At 42.4% G+C, this 19953-nt stretch overlaps 1 protein-coding gene across 3 annotated transcripts in view; it reads left to right on the top strand.

Annotated features, from left to right (window-relative positions):
* Positions 1-19953, top strand: part of phf21aa (PHD finger protein 21Aa) — a 408208-nt gene that overhangs the window by 307190 nt on the left and 81065 nt on the right. For all 3 annotated transcript variants that reach the window (XM_059975460.1, XM_059975461.1, XM_059975463.1), the window contains 2 exons: positions 247-534; positions 13070-13165. In XM_059975460.1, coding sequence (XP_059831443.1) covers positions 247-534; positions 13070-13165 — 384 coding nt within the window. The remainder of the gene's footprint in view (positions 1-246; positions 535-13069; positions 13166-19953) is intronic.

The raw sequence follows: 19953 nt of genomic DNA on the forward strand, positions 1-19953 counted from the left end.
GGATTATTGTAAGAGTGCTGCAGTTCACTCCAACTCAACTGTGAGAAGGGGGAAATCATCCATCTTTTCCATCCCTTGAAATGTACATGCCTTAACTTTGTTTCTGTCTCTGAGGATTGCTGACATTCTGAATTGTTACCAAGAATAATCAACTTTGTAGGCAGGTCATTGGTTTGCAAAGCGTAAACATTTTGCAGCAGGAGCCTTGTTATGATATAATATGTTAAGATTTTGATGATTTTGCAGGTTCGTCCAAAGCCAGTGATGCCAAATAGCATTCCGATTGCACCTGCCCCTGTGTTTACAACTTCACAACTTATCCAGCGACCAGTGATGCTAACAAAACTAACGCCCACAACTCAGTCATCAGCTGCAAATTCCATACATCAAGCCAGAATTGTGAATGGACAACCTACTGCTGTCACCAAGACGCTACCAACTGCTCAGTTAACAGGCATTGTCATAGCCACCTCTGGTCCTAAGGTGGCTAGTCCGCAGCAGCTGAAACTCAGCAAAACAAATTTGGACAATAAGGTATTTGTTGGGGGATACTTTTAATTTTCAGAAGCGGGGCAAACTGACAGCTGGAACAAAATCACCTTTGTATTTTGATCTTTTTGTTTGAGGCTTAATACATTTTTTAAACTGTTCATTTTAGAATGAGAGAAGAAAGCAATGGAGAAAAACTATTTATCTAAACAGCTGGAAATTCTGGCCAGTCAAATGATTTCTGTTTCAATCTCATATTCAGAAAGTTTTTTTTAAATGCTTTTTGGCAACGTCACGGTCATTGAAAACTACTTATATATAAAGGTGTAATAAATAAAAACACACTTTTTATATTACTCTATAACTAACCAATACAACAGACGCTTTGTTAATTCAGGCCATTATACCTTGGAATGCAGTGTATAAACATCGAGTTAGATTTATATTGCTGATTGCACGGTGCCCAGCAGTAAAGAAGTTGTGAATTTTTAATTAATAAATCAATGGATAAGTGTTGGACTCTAATCTCATGAACAAGACAATCACACCTTTAGAACTTGTTCAGAGTGAATCTTTCTGCATTATGTCCTTCTGGGATGTTTGTGAAAAGCATAATAAGGTTCTCAGTCAATGTGTTTTTACAGAAAATTGGGTCATCTCCAGGAGGTAGTCACGTGGCACTTTGAGAGCGAAGCATTGGTTCTGATTCCAGTGTCAGTGTAATCAGTGTAATTTAATTGGTTTACTAAATTTAGGTGGACATTTCCATTTTAAGTTATTATTTATAGTGCAGTAGTTTTTATTTTACTAGTTTTAATTTATCCTGCTCCTTTCTCCAAGATATATCCCATTTAAAAAGGAAATGTAATTGTGACCTCCAGAATTGCTGTTTGTTAACCTGCATATAGAGGAAAGAGAAATGGATTCTTGTCCTGAGTTGGGATTCCTCTGTAAGCATCTGGATAATGCACCTTTTGGTTATGTATACTGGTAACTAATCATTTGGGAAACAAAGATTCAAAACAGTGTCCATGTTGCTCAGTGTGTACAGCATTTAAGAAAATTCATAACCAAATGGACACATGCACCTTTGAGGTTTATATTCTCACCATTATTTGGAGTTTCAGTAATACTAGCCAGAAACAAAACTGAATATTTCTCTTACATAAGAACATAATAATGTCAGCTGGAATGAATGGCTCTCAGAACTGCTCCCCTCATTCAATAATATCATGACCATTCCAATTTTGTTCTAAGTACTTTCATACTGTGTCCCTTAGCTCCCTTATAGTAAAAGTATCTTGTGTTCTTCATCTTGAATATATTAAATCACTCCTTTGTCATTAACCCCAATGGGAAAAAAATTTACCCCTCATTTTCATCTGAAAATGGTGATCCTCTTATGAAACTATGCCATCTAGTTCTAGAAAACACCACTAGTAGAAATGTCCTCTCATCATCCATTCTGCCATAATAAGAGCAATGTGGGTATATCTAATGGGATCACTGTCACACAGCTCCAACAATACATGTTGGATCCTGATCTGTAGTGCTGTGTGGAATTTGCCCCCACATCCCAAATATATGTAAATCACTTAGGTAATTGACTGCTGTAAATCCTCCTCCTCCTCCCCCTCTCTCTCCCCCCTCTCTCTCCCCCCACTCTCTCTCCCCTCTCTCTCTCCCCCCTCTCTCTCCCCCCTCTCTCTCCCCACCTCTCCCAAACTCCTGGTGGAATCGTCAGGGCACCATCATGACAAGCTAAGCACTGGTCTGTTCCATCTGTCACAGTGGTGTGCCAGGGCCTGAGTCACCGCAAATGTTTTCCCTGTCCAATTCTTTAATGTTGTTCGTCCATCTTTTTTTTTTCTGTCTGCCTCTCCTTCTTTTCTCCTCCACAGTTCCTTGTAGAATGGTCTTTGCAAGGCCACTGGATATTGTTACGTGGCCATACCATCTCAGCTTTCTTTTCTTCACTGTTCTGAGAAGGTCTTCATGGGGGCCAATGTGGTGCTGGATGGTCTTGCGGACCTGCTTGTTTGTGATGTGGTCCAAGTATGAGATGTCCAAGATATTGCGATAGCATCTCATTTCCAATGCCTGCATCTTCCTCTGTAGCTCTGCTGTGAGGGTTCATGTCTCGCATGCGTACAGGAAGATGGAGAATACCAATGCACGCAGGAGTCTGATCTTGTACTTCATGGTGATGTTGCTGTCCCTCCATATTGTCTTGAGTTTGGATCGTGCAGTTATTGTCTGTGCGGTTCTTGCCAGGACTTCTGGTCTTGATCCTTCATCACTGATGATTGCCCCTAGGTATTTGAACTGCTGCACTGTTCAAGTTTCTGACCATGGTCTGAGATGTCTGTTGTGATGGCACCATAGGCATTTGCCATGAGCTTGGTTTTCTCAGCACTTATTTCCATTCCAAACTTTGTGGAGGCACTGTCAAGATGGCTGACCAGTTCGTCCTCTTCTCCTGCAAGTCCATCAATGTCATCAGCAAATCTTAGGTTTGTGATGTACCTCCCTGCGATGCTGACTGTGCCCACATGATCTTGAAGGGCAACACTCATGATCCGTTCCATGAAGATATTGAAGAAAGTGGGGAAGAGGAGGCAGCCCTGATGGACTCCTACAGAGGTATGGAACTACTCCCCGATGGTGCCTTGAGCAAATGCTGCACTGGTTGCCTTGGCGTAAAGCTGATAGATTGTATGAATCAGCTTCTGCCCCATGTTGAATTTCTTCATGGTGACCCATTAGGCATCATTCCAGACTCTGTCAAACGCCTTCTTGAAGTCAACGAAGACGTGGTAGAACTCTCTCTAGTGCTGAAGATGTTTCTAACAGAGGATGCAGAGGTTGAAAATCTAATCAGTGGTGCTTCTGCCCTTACGGAAGCCCGCTTGTTCCTTGGCAATGATGTCTTCTGCCTGTGGTCTCAGTCTGTTCAAGATGATCATGAACATTACCTTGCTTACATAGCTGATCAAACTGATGTACGGTAATAATGGCAAAGTTGGAGATTGCCTTTCTTGGGAAGCACAGTGAACAGTGACTGAGTCCAAGGTGTTGGCCATTCACTTGTCTGCCAGATCTTATTGCATATGGTGGTAATCATGTCTATCATGGCCTCTCCTCCGTGCTTCAGCAGTTCAGCAGGGATGTTGTCAACTCCTGCTGACTTCCCGCACTTCAGTGGTCGTATTGCGGCTTCAACTACATGCATGATTGGATAGTCATCTTCATTGGAAGATTCCTGTACATTCAGCATGCTTGGATCCCCTTTACTCAGGTAGTTGTACAGTTCTGAACAGTACTCTGTCCACCTTTCCACTATTTCCTTTTCTTCTCTGAGACTTTTGCCATTTTTGTCTAAGATGGTGTTCAGATTGGCTTGTTTTTCTTTGGTAAGATCTTTTACCAGTTGGAATGCCTTCTTTGTGTTGTTGTTGAAGAGGCTGTCTTCAACGTCCACACATTATTCAGCTGGTGGTCTTTGCTTGGCTTCTTTCATTTCCCTCCTGATTTCATTGTTGATTTTCCTGTATTCTGTTCTTCCCTCTGCTGTATTTTTATTTTAATTTACTTCTTGTGTCACACATATCCAGTATCTTGTTAGTGACCTATGGTTTAGACTTGCAGCAGCTTTTCCCCAGAATCTTGCTTGCTGTTTCCGTCATCACTGTGTTAAAGTTATTTGCAGTGGTCTCCAGGTCTTCATCAAGGAGGAGTATTGGTGCAAATTTCCCCCAATTGCTGCCTGAAATTCTTCAGAGATGGCGAGGTCTTTCAGTTTTTCAAGTTCGAATCTCAGCTGGCTGCTTTTTGGCTTGTTAATTCTCCTCAAGCACACTCTGATGTTCATCATGACAAGGTCATGGTCACTGCCCATGTTTGCTCCTGGGAATGTTCAGTCTGTTTACACCAGATTTGTGCCATCTTTGCACCAGGATGTAGTTAATCTGGTGATGTTGACCATTGGGGGCATGCTAGGTACATTCTTGGGATGCTTTGTGCTCTCCAAGTGTGTTTGGCAGCACCATGTTGTTATAACTGGCAAATTCCAGCGGTGTAGTCCCCTCTCATTGGAGGTGCCATTGAATGAGGGGCTGGTGAGATCCCCCCAATCACCTTGTGTGTCTCTGCCCACCCTGGCATTCCAGTCACCCTGAATGATCAAAATATCTTTTTTAGCCACCTTGTCGATGACGTCTTGTAGTTTATTATAAAATTCTATAATGTGTTCATTGTCGTAGTCCGTTGTTGAGGCGTAGACTTGTGCCACTGTGATGTTGAATGGTTTTACTCGCAGGTAGATGGTCGTGAGCCTGCTTGACACTGGTTGGCATCCTAGGACAATGTTCTTAATGGATTTTTTGACTAGAAACCCCACGCCATTTTCATGTCTGTTCTCGTCCTGCTGGAATCGAGTATATGTCCTTCCTCAGTATGCACATCTCCGGCATTCTTCCATCTGGCTTCACCGAGCCCGAGGAGGTGCCAGTTGTATCTTTCCATCTCATGCGTGAGTTCCTTGAGTTTCCCTGCTTGGTTCAGCGTTCTTACATTCCGTTGACAATTGTGCTGTTCTCTCTGCCACAGATGATCTTTCTACCACAGATCTTCTGGGTTGCATCACCAGGAGCACACTTATCACGTCTGCCCTGTTGTGAGATAGATAGCGTGGTCATTGGTAACCCAGGCTGTGACCGATCCGGTGTGAAGTTAATTTTTGGTCTGCTAGTCATGTGACGTGTCTTGGGCATCTGAAACTAGGTGGTTTGCCTTGGTCGTGAACGCGTGGCTGTTGTAGATCATCTGAGAACCTTTCCGCCCCGGCTGTTGACTTCATCATTGAAGTCATTCGCCCAGTGGTGCCATGTTAACACCACCCCCTCATGTGGTTTAGCCCGCCAGCTGAAGCGGTTTACTGGGGTATGGTGCTTGGAGCCATCACGCAGATTTAGGAGATGGATGAGGACTAGTGATGCCTGTCCACCCTGTCTGGTAGGGAGCAGCATGCCAGACATCAAGGGTACTACCTCTCTCCAGAGCCCCCTATACCCCAATTCTCCCTTTATGTGTCAATAAATGGTAGTGTCTTGGAGAGTTGATGAGAATTTTGGGAGAATAAAATGTAATTTGTGTAAATGAAGGACTTATTTCTTTGCCCTGTGACTCCATTTCAGTAAGGTTACCTCTGCTTTATAAAAATGTAAATTAATACTAAAAATGTCAAACAAACTCCTTGTAGTGATAAACAGCTTGAAAACATTGTTTTATGTGACTGCTTGAACTAAACATCACAAACAAGGTTGAATTTAGGCTTGAATGCTTTGCGTGAAAACAATGTCAAGTTTGGTCAGGCTCAGTTAAGCTTTCAGATCAGAAGCAAGCTGCTCCATAAGAAAGAAATAGAAGCAGAGATATACCTTACAGTTCATTGAGTCTGATCTGCCATAATGTAGAATCCTCATGGTATGGACGTCGACTTCTCCAACTTGGGTAATTTCTTCCCTCTCCCTCCTTCTGTCTTGTTCCATTTCCTATTCCGGTTATCCTTCCATTCCTTCTCTTCTCCTCACCTGTCCATTACCTCCCCGTGGTTCCTCTTCTCCTTCCCTTTCTTCCATGCCCACTGCCCTCTCCTGTTAGATTCCTTCTTCAGCCCTATACCTCATCCACCTACTTCCTTCCAATTTCTTACCTCATCTGCCCACCTGGTATCACCTGTCACCGGTGAGCTTGTACTACTTCCCCTCCCCCACCTCTTTATTCTGGTTTCTGTCCTCTTCCTTAAGAGTTCTGTTGAAGGGTCTCTGTCCAAGACGTCAACTGTTATTCCCATCCATGCATGCTGCTTGTCTTGCTGAGTTCCTGCAGCATTTTGTGTGTGTTGCGCAGGATTTCCAGCATCAGCAAAATCTCTGTACCTCATGTCTTCAAAAGTCACAAATGCTAATTTTACTCTTACATCCACTTAATATTGAACATCCTCTAAGGGAGAAAAAAAAAGAGCTGTGCCCACAGATGCTATGATCTCTATCTGAGGGGAAACAGTCTCTTGACACCAAATCAGTCAATCCTTCTCAGAATCGTCTGTCATTCTTCCAAACTTGTAATGTTAATAGGTTAATCCTCACTCTCATTCCAACAATCAAACATTAACGAATCTGTATTTTAAAACTGAAAAACAACCTTGGATAATTCACCTAGATTTGTTTTAATTTCCATATCTAACAATAACTATACTAATTATAACTCACTGTGATTAGAATATGGTTTATATCCTACTAATTGCAGCATCATTGATAATTTTATTAAGAATTACAAGCCTGCAAACACCACCAGGAAGTGACAGCTTATTTTTGCTATGGTGTTTTGATAAGCTAGTTTTGTTTCTTAACCTCCTTTCTTAATAGACCTCAATCCCTGTTGATTTATCTGGAAATGTCACTAAAGATCAGGTTCTCTTTTTGCAAGTTGTCATCTTGGCTTAATTTGCAGAAAACTATTGACTCAAAGTCATAGAGAAGTATAGCACAGAAACAGGCCCGTTGTCTCATCTAGATCTTGCTGAGCTATATAAACTGTCTACTCCCATCAACTTGCACTGGGACCATAGATCTTCATACTCCTACCATCTATGTACCTCTGCAAACTTTTCTTAAAGATTGAAATTGAGCTCACATGGGCCACTTGCACTGGCAGCTCGTTCCACACTCTCATGACGCTGAGTGAAATTCCCCTTAAACTTTTCACCATTCACCCTTAACCCATGATCTCCAGCTGTAGTCACATCGAATCTCCGTAGAAAAAGCCTGTGTGTATTTATCCTATCTATACCCCTCAATTTTGTATACCCCTATTAAATCTCCTCTCAATCTTCTACATTTCAAGGAATAAAGTTTCAACATATACAATTTTTCCATATAACTCAGGTCCTCCAGACCTGGCAACATCCCTGTGAAATTTTCTCTGCACCCTTTCAACCTTGTTGTAGATAGGTGAACAAAACTGCACACAACTCCAAGTTAGGCCTCACCAATGTCTTGTACAACTTCAACATAACATCAGTACTTTGATTTATAAAGGGCAATGTGCCAAAAGCTTTCTTTATGACCCTATCAACCTGTGATGCCACTTTCAATGAATTATGGATCCCTTTGTTCTATCGCACTCCTCAGTGCCCTACCCTAGTTGGTCCTACCAAAATGCACTTCTCTGCAGTAAAAATGCTGTACCCCCAACCTTGGTGTCATCCGCAAATTTGCTGATCCTGTTAACCACGTTATCATCCAGGTCATTGATATCGATGAAAAACAACAGACATAGCACTGATCCCTGCAGCACTCAACTAGTCACAGACCTCCAGTCAGAGGGGCAACCATCTATTACCACTCTTTGAATTCTCCCACAAACCCAATGTCTAATCCAATTTACTACCTCATCTTGAATGCCTAACGAGTGAACCTTCTTGACCAACCTCCCATGTGGGACCTTGTCTGTGTGGACAACATCCACTGCCTTGCCTTTATCAACTTTCTTGTTAACTTCCTGGTAATGTCCTTGATTGGTTAGACTTGACTTGCCACACACAAAGCAGTGCTGACTATCCTTAATCAGTACACGTTTATCAAAATACTCATTTATCTGATCCCTTAGAAAACCTTTCAATAACTTTCCCACTACTGATGTCAGGCTCATTGGCCTATACTTTCCTGGTTTATTTTTAGAGCCTTCCTTAAACAATGGAACAACATTGGCTATCCTTCAATCCTCCAGTACCTCACCTGTTGCTAAGGATGATTTAAATATCTCTGCTAGGGTCCTAGCAATTTCTGCACTTGCCACCCGTAGGGTCTGAGGGAACACATTGTCAGGCCCTGGGTATTTATCCACAGCAAACACCTCCTCCTCTGTTATCTGTATAGAGTCCATGGAGCAGATGCCATTTTGCCTGCCTTCTATAGACTCTTTGTCCATCTCTTGAAAAAATACAGATGCAAAAAATACATTTAATATCTCTCCATTTCTTGGCTCAATGCATGGATTACCATTCTGATTTCCCAGAGGACCAGTTTTGTCCCCTGCAATCCTTTTGTTCTTAAAATATCCGTAGATTCTCCTTCACGTTGTCTGCTAAGGCAACCTCATGCCTTCTTTTAGCCCTGCTGATTTCTTTAAGTGTTCTCTTGCATTTCTTACATTTCATAAGACACCTTTGTTCCAACCTGCCTATATCTGCAATGCACCTTTTTTTCTTAACCAGGCCTCAATATCTCTCAAAAACCAAGGTTCCTTGCACCTGTTATCCCTGTCTTTAATTCTGTCAGGAATATAGAAACTTCGTACTCTCAAAATTTCAGTTTTGAAGGCTTCCCTCTTACCAAATACACAGTTGCCAGAAAACAGCCTGTCCCAGTCCACACTTGCCAAATCCTTTCTGATACCATCAAAGTTGGCCTTTCTCCAATTTAGGATCTCAACCCGTGGACCAGACTTATCTTTTTGCATATTTACTTTAAAACTAATGGCATTGAGATCACTAAATACAAAGTGTTCTACCCAAACTTCTGTAACCTGCCCTGTCTCATTCCCTAAAAAGAAATCAAGTATTGCACACTCTTTCGTTGAGACTTGTATGTACTGTTTAAGAAAACTTTGCTGAACTCATTTGACAAACTCAATCTGTTCTAAATCTCTCGGACAGTTGGGTGATCTATAATAGGGTGATACCTTTCTTATTACTCAGTTCTGCCCGTAATGCCTCAGTGGATGAATTCTCCAGTCTGTACTGATTGAGCACTGCTGTGACATCAAGTCAAGTCACTTTTTATTGTCATTTTGACCATAACTACTGGTACAGTTCATAGTAAAAATGAGACAATGATTTTCAGGACCATGGTGCTGCATGAAACAGTACAAAAACTACACTGAACTACGTAAAAACAACACAGAAAACAACTACTCTAGACTACAGACCTATCCAGGACTGCATAAAGTACACAAAACAGTGCAGGCATTACAATAAATAATAAACAAGACAATAGGCACAGTAGAGGGCAGTATGTTGGTGTCACTTCAGGCTCTGGGTATTGAGGAGTCTGGTGGCTTGGGGAAAGAAACTGCTGCATTGTCTGGTCGTGAGAGCCCAAATGCTTCGGTGCCTTTTCCCAGATGGCAGGAGGGAGACGAGTTTGTATGAGGGGTGCGTGGGGTCCTTCATAATGTTGTTTGTTTTGTGGATACAGCATGTAGTGTAAATGTCTGTAATCGCGGGAAGAGAGACCCCGATGATCTTCTCAGCTGACCTCACTATCCGCTACAGGGTCTTGCGATCCGAGATGGTGCAATCTCTGAACCAGACAGTGATGTAGCTGCTCAGGATACTCTCAATACAACCCCTGTAGAATGTGATGAAGATGGGGGGTGGTAGATGGACTTTCCCCAGCCTTCGCAGAAAGTAGAGACGCTGCTGGGCTTTCTTTGTCATGGAGCTGGTGTTGAGGGACCAGGTAAGATTCTTCGCCAGGTGAACACCAAGAAATTTGATGCTCTTAATGATCTCTACTGAGGAGCCGTCGATATTCAGCGGGGAGTGGTCGCTCCATGCCCTCCTGAAGTCAACAACCATCTCTTTAGTTTTGTTCACATTCAGAGACAGGTTGTTGGCTCTGCACCAGTCCGTTAGCCGCTGCATCTCCTCTCTGTATGCTGACTCGTTGTTCTTGCTGATGAGACCCACCACAGTTGTGTCATCGGCGAACTTGATGATGTGGTTTGAGCTGTGTGTTGCAGCACGATCATGGGTCAGCAGAGTGAACAGCAGTGGACTGAGCACACAGCTCTGGGGGACCCTCGTGCTCAATGTGATGGTGTTGGAGTTGCTGCCTCCAATCTGGACTGACTGAGGTTTCCCAGTCAGGAAGTCTAGTATCCAGTTACAGAGGGAGGTGCTCAGGCCCAGTAGGCTCAGCTTTCCAATCAGTTTCTGAGGGATGATTGTGCTGAATGCTAAACTGAAGTCTATGAACAGTATTCGAACATGTGTCTTTTTTGTCCAAGTGGGTTAGGGCCAGCTGGAGGGTGATGGCAATAGCGTCATCTGTTGAAAGGTTGGGACAGTACACAAACTGCAGGGGGTCCAGTGAGGGGGGCAGCAGGGTCTTCATGTGCCTCACGACGAGCCTCTCGAAACACTTCATGATGATGGATGTGAGTGCAATGGGACGGTAGTCATTGAGGCAGGACACTGAAGACTTCTTCAGCACGGGGACGATGGTGGCGGCCTTGAAGCACGTTGGAACGATGGTGCTGCTCAGGGAAGTGTTGAAGATGTCAGTGAGAACATCTGCTACCTGGTCTGCACGTCCTCGAAGTACTCTCCCAGGAATATTGTCTGGTCCAGCAGCCTTCCGTGGGTTGACCCTGCACAGGATTCTTCTTACATCGGCCACAGTGAGACACGGCACCTGGTCATTTGGAGGAGGGGTGGACTTCCTCACTGCCACGTCATTTTCCGCCTCAAAATGAGCGTAGAAGTTCAGCGCATCTGGGAGGGAGGCATCACGCACACAGTCAAGTGATGTCCTGATTGCCCTTCCACATGTACCAAGTGTCACCACTGTCCTGGAAGTGGCTCTGGATTCACTGGGCATGTGCACCCTTTGCCCCTCTGATGGCCCGGGACAGTATGGCCCTTGCTGTTCGGGCTGCCTTGTCGCCTGCTCTGAAGGCGGAGTCACGGTTCCTCAGCAGCGCACACACCTCCGCTGTCATCCATGGCTTCTGCTTAGTGTGTAAAGTCTTGGACACAGTGACATCATCGATGCACTTGCTGATGTAGCCAGTCACTGATGCCATGTACTCCTCTAAGTTGGTAGAGTCGCCATCATTTGCAGCCTCCCTGAACATGTGCCAGTCTGTGTGCTCAAAGCAGTCTTGAAGAGCAGAGATGGCTCCTGCTGGCCAGCTTCTCACCTGCTTCTGAACTGGTCTGGAGCGCCTGACGAGCGATCTGTATGCTGGGATTAGCATAACAGAGATGTGGTCTGAGTAACCGAGGTGGGGGCGGGGCTCTGCCCGGTATGCGTCGGGGATGTTTGTGTAAACAAGGTCCAACGCGTTCTCCCCCCCCCCCCCCATTGCAAAGTCCACATACTGATGAAATCTGGGGAGCACTGACTTAAGGCTCGCGTGATTAAAATCTCCAGCGACAAAAAGCAGTCCATCGGGGTGTGCTTTCTGCAGTTTGCTAATAACCTCATACAGTTCACAGAGCGCCTCCTTAGCATTAGCGCTGGGGGGAACGTAGACACCGACTATGAGGACAGTGGTGAATTCCCATGGTAAATAAAGTAGTCTGCACCTAACAGTCACAAACTCCACTAGAGATGAGCAGTATCTGGAAACCAGCACAGAGTTCTTGCACCATTCCATATTGATGTAAACACACAAGACACCACCACGAGTCTTACTGGAAAGAGCTGCATCCCTGTCCGCTTGAAACAAGACGAGGCCGTCCATCTGAACGGCGGAGTCAAGACTCCATCAGTGAGCCACGTCTCTGTGAAAACATACACACAGCAGACTCTGTACTCCAGCCTAGTATTTTGTTGGAGTCAGATGTAGTCCAATTTATTGTCCAGGGAGTGGACATATTGGAGAGCAGAATGGATGGGAGATCCAGCCTGCATTTTCCTTGACCAGTAACACCACCCCTCCTCCTTTACTCCCTCCCACTCTGTCACATCTAAAACAACAGAACCCTGGAAACTGAGCTGCCTGTCCTGCTCCTCCTGCAACAACGTCTACCAACTACAATTATCATAATTCCAGGTGTTGTTCCAAGTCCTGAGCTCATCAGCCTTTCTTCTGATACTTCTTGCATTGAAATATTTATAGCTCAGGACATTAGTCGCATCAACTTTTTGATACCTGACATTGTCTGAGGTCTTAACAACATCTATCTCTACAACCTCTCCACTATCTCTTCTGATGCTCTGGTTCCGATCCCACTGCAGGTCCTTATCAATGTTAAATTTCCAATTTGTTGGGGTACAGGATAATCTTAATGTTTGAAATGCTGATGTCAGGGCATAATGTTAACACCCGTTTCACAAATGTTAAACCAATATTTACCTAATTTTAGAACACTTTTTCATTTTTATATAAATAGGTGTGTTATACCAGTTTTCTTAGTAATTGCTAATATTCTCTATGGTTTAAAATTTTGTGAAAATGAGCCTTGCAGCTATAACATATGAAATGATAATTCAACATTTCTATTGGAGGTGTCTGATAGCAGAGACAATATGAGGGTCCAGAATTGTTATCTACTTTAATGTTTTAGGAAGCAATAATGGTGGGTAGTAGAAAGCATGTTTTTTGGTTTCATTATGATACGTCTCTTGATGCCTTTATTTTAGCTTATTGATGTACTGTATTTTAATTCAGATTCATTTAGCCCAAGCTAATGCTTAACAATTTCATTTTTAATGTTAATATTTTTGGAATTTATGTGAGAGGCCTATTAATTAATCAGCTGTTCATTCTTTTTCTGTCATGGTAGACCATTAAACTTCAGGTTGAATGGGAAGAAAAGCAGACTGATGCTAGTCCTACTTCTCCAGTTCCACCTAAACCCAAGAAAGAGGAGAACCCAGAGGTATTGTAATGCAATGCTTAATGGAATCTTATATAGCCACTAGTGCTTAGATTTAAATATCAATATCAAAATTAGAGTGTTTAACTAATTCCTTTTGGTGTATTTAAAAATTGTTTAGTATTGTGTAGTATAGAATTTGCAAATCTGATGTAGAGGTTCCATTGCTAGTTTGTGTTACTTAAAAAGGGAGGTGGACATAGATATATATTAAGTTCGGCAGGGAAATCAGAAATACATTTTAAGAGATATGTCTTACAATAATTGGTAAAGTCACAGGAGCTATTTAATAGTTGCTCAAATGACAGTCTGTCCTTTGTACAGTGTAATTCACTGTGTGACACGTTTCAGGCATTAAGTGATAATGTGGTTTGATCACATACGGTGCCTTGAAAAGAGTATTCAGCCCCCACAACTATTTTCACATTTTACTATCTCATTTTCTAAATTTAAAATATATTGAAGAAGGACTTTTGCAGAAACTACAAGACATTGAACATCATGTCAAATTAAAGGAAAATTTGCTGATGACACTAAACTGAGTGGAAAAGCAAATTGTACAGAGGATGTGGAGAGTCTGCAGAGGGATATAGATAGGTTAAGTGAGTGGACCAAGATGGAATACAACGTTGGTAAATGCGAGATCATCTACTTTGGAAGGAATAATAGAAGAGCAGATTATTATTTAAATGGTAGAAGATTGCAGCATGCTGTTGTGCAGAGGGACTTGAGAGTACTTGTTCATGAATCACAAAAAGTTGGATTGCAGGTACAACAGGTTATTAAGAAGGCAAACAGAATGTTGGCCTTCATTGCTTGAGGGATTGAATTCAAGAGCAGGGAGGTCATGCTGCAACTATACAGGGTACTGGTGAGGCCGCACCTGGAGTACTGTGTGCAGTTCTGGTCTCCATACTTGAGGAAGGATATACTGGCTTTGGAGGCAGTGCAGAGGATGATCCCAGAGTTGAAGGGATTAATCTATGAGAAGAGATTGAGTAGGCTGGAACTATACTCTCTGGAATTCAGAAGAATGAGAGAGGAACTTATAGAAACATACAAAATTTTGAAAGGGATAGATAAGATAGTAGGAAAGTTGTCTCCATTGGTAGTTGAGACTAGAACTGGGAGACATTGCCTCAAGATTCAGGGGAGAAAATTTAGGACAGAGATGAGGAGAAACTGTTTTTCCCAGAGAGTGGTGAATCTGTGGAATTCTCTGCCCAGAGAAGCAGTTGAGGCTTCTTCACTAAGTATATTTAAGATACAGTTAGATAAGGGAATTAAGGGTTATGGGGAAAAGGCAGGTAGATGGAGCTGTGTTATGGACAGATAAGCCATGATCTTATTGAATGGCGGGGCAGGCACAATGGGCCGGATAGCCTACTCCTGCTCCTATTTCTTATGTTCTTATGTAATAGATCCCTGCAAAATATAAACCATCCACAACCACCTTTTCCCTTCTGTGGGCAAGCCAATTCTGGATCCACAGAGCAATGTCTCCTTGGATCCCATGCCTCATTACTTTCTGAATGAGCCATGCTAGGGAACCTTATCAAATGCCTTACTGAAATCCATATACACCACATCCACTGCTCTACCTTCCTCAATGTGTTTTGTTACCTCCTTAAAGAATTCAATGAGGCTCATAAGGCACAATCTGCCCTTGAGAAAGCCAAGCTGACTATCCCTAATCAGATTACATCTCTCCAAATGCTCATAAATCTTGCTTCTTGGGATCTCCTCCAACAACTTGCCCACCACTGAAATAAGACTCACTGGTCTATAACTTCCTGGGTTATCTCTACTCCCTTTTTTGAACTAGGGAGCAACATTTATAGCCTTCCAGTTCTCTGGTACCTCTCCCGTCCCTATTGATGATGCAAATATCATTATCAGATGCTCAGCATTCTTCTCCCTTGTTTCCCACAGTGTTGCTAAATACAGAGAGACCTTGGATGAAAACCTAATTGCCTCTGCCCAGAAATATTAAACTAGGGAGAAAGTTCTATCTTTCAGCAGGTCTACAAATTGAAGCACACTGCCAGAGCAGCCAAATGAAGAAAATTGGTGTCCTTAAGTGGCCCAATCAGAGTCCCAACCTTAACTTGATTGGACATCTCTGGCAAAACCTCAGGATTTTTGTCCACTGCCACTCCCCAACTGACCTGGCAAAGCTTGAGCAATTTTGCAAGGAGAAATGGGCAAATTTATAAGTCCAAAAAGACTTCTGGCTGTAATAGGTGCAAGAGGTGGTTCAATTAAGTACTGAGCAAAGCAGTTGAATACTTTTGAACTGCTGACTTCTCAGTTTTTGAATTTTTCGTTTTTTGTACTTTACAATTTTCTCTGTTTTTCGGGCTCTACTGAAGGAGGAAAAGGAACATGTAATTTACAAATAAAAATTCACAGTTAAATTGATCGAAATCCTGGTTTAATACTCATTTATATGAACAAAGGGTTGGAAGCTGAATACCTTTACAAGGCACAGTAAATACATTATGTAGTGATCCTAATTGGTAGAATTTGATGAGGTGGAAGTGTTTTGAAAGTTAGAAAGTTGGAGCTGACTGCATATAAAGGGCTTTTTTAACATTGATTAAATAATGCTGTCATTTTTAAAAGTGCTGTAGTACATCTCGTAGAGCTGCTACCTCACACCTCTATCCATTATGTTGAATCGTGACTTGCCATGCTGTCAGTGTGGAGTTAATATGCTTTCCCTGTGCCTAAGTTTTCCTTAGGCAGCTACAGTTTCTCCCCACATCCCAATGGTCTGTAGATTAATTATCTACTGTAAATTGTCCCTGGTGCAGGTGGATGTTAGATTGGAGAGAACAGATAACATGAAAAATTTGAGGGGGAGTTCAGTCCTGAAGAATGGTCTTGGTCCAAAATGTCAACTGTCTATTCATTTCCATAGATCTGCCTGACATGCTGAGTTCCTGCAGCATTTTGTGTGTGTTGCAGAGGGGGAATTATTTTGTTTTTGGTACTGGGAAGCCAAGTGGCTGTGAATACCACATACAAGAGATGGAGTGTTGAAGAACAAACGTGTAGCTGTTTATTTTGCATATAGGTCATCTACCCAAAATGCCCTATCACATTACATCCAGTACATAACACACAGGAAAGCTTGACAGCAACCCATAAAGATCAAAATATACATGAACACATAACATATCCCCTCCCCCCTTATTTTAAAGGATTTTCCCCCTTTGCATACACAGACCAGCTGCTGGACTACAAACATTAACTAGGGTAATCATCAAATTTAAACAACAACAAAAAACATTTGTTTTTCTAAGAGGGTGGACTGCCTCTATTGCCAGATGTAACCCTGGGGATTACTGTCTCATCTGCTAAGGGTTAGTCACTAAATTAGAGATTCAATTTTGTTTGGAAGCTGCCTGTTCCTGTGAAGGTACTGACTACCTGGGGAGAACTTTCATCTTTTATCTCTTGGTGGTTGGTGTATGCATACATCTTGGCCTGGGTACTGCATTGTCAGCAGTGGGCACCACAGAGAGCCCAAGTGATGGGGAGCACTGGCTGTGTCGTTTATTCTTAATGGAGGTTCTGCAGTCATTGTCTGAGAATCCGGTCCCATTTCTACAACTGGATCTGGATTGGTCAGTTTGTGTTGGTTTTCAGTGGCCTCACAAGGGGACAACAGCTCATCAACATGCCTTCTCCAGATGTTGTGGCTCCTAGTTTACACCATGTATGACACCGGACTAGTTTGTGCCACCATCGTTGCAGGTATCTACTTTGTCCCAGAGATATAGTTCTGGGCAAGTACTACCTCTCCTGCTGTGAAACTTCTGAACTTCACTTTGGCAAGTCTCTCTTCTTGGGTTTTCTGTTCATTTATCACAATCTGTTTTTATGATTGAGGGTCTCAGCAGGCCAAACTGGGTGTAAAGCTGTCCTTTCATCAGTACAGCGACTGGTGCTATTTTGGTGGTGGCATGATATGTGTTGCAGTATGTCAGCAAGTAAATGCTAAGACACTGGTTGAGGGATCCACTTCCTACAGATATCTTGAGGGCTTGTTTCACTTATTGTAAAATCAGTCGGCAAGGTCATTCGTGGCTGGGTGATATGGTTTTGACTTGATGTGCTGAATACCGCTTGCTTCCATAAATGCCTCAAACTCTTCAGAGAGGAGTTGTGGGCCATAGTCACTTACAAACTGTTGAGAAGGCCCAAAACAGCAAGAGATGGAACGTAGCTCCTCAATGCATTTTTCAAATGTAGTTCTCTTCATGACGGCAACCTTGGGCCATTTGCTGTGCAGTCCACTCTGGCCAAGAATATGTGGCTTTCTGCAGGTCCTTCAAAATCCATACGCGTCCTCTGCCATGGTCCTCAGGTCATTCCCATGGATACAAAGGAGCAAGTCAAGGAGCATTGACACTGACAATGTGTGCATGCTTTGGCCTTCTCTTTAATGGTTTTCTCCAGTTCTGGCCATCGGAAGTAGCTGCATGTAATTTCTTTCATTCGCACTATACCAGTGTCCTCCTGCTTGTAGATCATGAAGCACTTGCTTTTTTAATGGTGGAAGAATGATAACACGGTAGCCCCATAGTAAACATCCTGCTCAGACTATGAGCTCCTTCCATTGAGCCTGGTAAGGTTTCAACTCTATGGTTGGCTCTCCTTTCCAAGTTACCATGTCCACCACTTTAGATAGAGCAGGGTCAGTACGTGTGTGCTTCTGAACTTGTACTACAATTAGCAGAGCTGCAAGTACTTCCTTAAAGTAAAAGATCTCTTTCTGGATGGCTCTAGAGTTGTAACCGTGAAGGGAATTCTGGATAATCCATCAGCATTTGAATGGTGCTTGGACCTCTTGTACTTTTTTGTACAGATGTGCAGATAGTAGTAGAGCCCAACATTGCATTCTACAGCACCAGCAATGTTCACACGTGGAACAAAAACAGACGTGTAAATCATTGACCAAAGAGGAATTGATGGAATTTCTTAACTCCAAAGACAATTGTGAGTATTTCCCACTCAATCTGGGCACAGTAGCATTCTGCCTTGCTTAATATCCCTTGATGCAAAAAAAAAAATTGAACTCTCTTCACCCGACAGCATGACTTGTGAAATAACTGCCTCCATACCATAGTGATGCATTGCAGGCCAACTGTATGGGTGTTGTGTTGGGCTTAACAGACAGCATGTACTGTTTCTTTCTTTGTTAATCTCCATGTACTACTCCCCGCCATGGAACAGCCTCACCAGTGTAAGTCTTTAAAGTCATCTTTGTCCCTTTTGTGGTGAGATGCTCCAGTTTCCCCTTGTAAACTGTCTCTGACATCAATGGTACTGCAGCACTCATGTCCACCTGCATCTTCACTGTGGCCCCATACAACAGAAAAAACGTGGAAAGTTTCTTCAACCACATTTTTCTTTATTACAGTGTTTCTGGTTGACAGTCCTCTTTTACTTTTACAGCCATGTTCAATATGTCACTTTTTTCCACAGGTTATGAAATCTAAATCCTCATACCAACATTCTTTTTATGAATGCCCAGTTTTGCCACAATGATAACATTGCCAATAAGTACCATATTCTTAGTCAGTAGAAACTTCATGAACTTGGGAAGATGTGCTTAATAGCTGTGCTTCTTTAGCTGCATTTCCATAGATGTACTAATCTCAATTGTATTCTGTAATGACTTTTGTAAGCAAATGTTCCTACACATGAGTCAATCTTGTAACAGGACATTTAGTGAGCCCAAAATGAGTGTTCAGACAATTGTTTCAGCACTGCCACAGACTGAAATAGACTTGCTTTCCTCTGGAATCCTTTTATAAAATCTAAACCACTCAGCACTAATCGAAGGTTTAGGTGAATAGTAGCCCTTTAAGATTCTAACTATGCCTTCATAAGGCTTTATTGCCAGGCTTAGCATGCTACACTAGACTACATAATAAATTTAAAGTTTTTGCAACCTTCAATCAGAAAAGTTGGAGCACGAATATCAACTGAAATTTGATTTGCCAGTATAAAGTATTAATCTTTCAGTATATGGATTCCGTCATTTCATCACAGGGTCCCATATTTATTTACTTTGTCACCATTTTGAAACACAATCACGTTCCAGAGAAGTTAAATAGTCTTATCCATCCGTCTCCCTCTCATTTATATAATTTAACTGTCCTGTTCTCGTTCTCTCCCCTCAGGTTCTTCACTGACCATACTTCCTGAAGCCATTTTCTGATGGCATGTAGTGTCACAAGTTTCACTCACATGCCAGTGATAATAAACATGATTCTGAATCTTTTCACTCACCCAGTGGTACACTGCCAGCATTACACACTGCTTTTCTTACAGAAGGGAATAAAACAATTAATGTTGCATGAGAATTTGTCACCTTGTTGCCAGTTGTTATGTTTGTGTTACTGGGAAACCAGGTGGCCATGAATAAGACACACGAGAGATGGAGAATTGAGGATCAAAATATACATGAATACATAACAGGAATGGAACATTTCTGTGAGCTGGTGCAGACTCATTGAGCTTATAAAAATGAAGAGTCCTTTCAGAAGTTAGTTTCATGCAACAAAATAAGAGAATACAATAAAGAAGGCTAGAGTTACCCAGGAGCAAAATTATTTTTCTTTATAAAGACTCTTTGGAATTGATACACTATTTCAGACTTCATATTGCAAAGCTTAAATTTTAACTAGTACATTAGGTTCAGATGTCAGGTTGCGATAATGATTCCCATCCTCCTCCATTTCTTTGTATTTTGCAGAGCATATAATCAATTTTTT

The sequence above is a fragment of the Hypanus sabinus genome, chromosome 7, assembly GCF_030144855.1.
Source record: "Hypanus sabinus isolate sHypSab1 chromosome 7, sHypSab1.hap1, whole genome shotgun sequence".
Classification (NCBI taxonomy): Eukaryota; Metazoa; Chordata; class Chondrichthyes; order Myliobatiformes; family Dasyatidae; genus Hypanus; species Hypanus sabinus.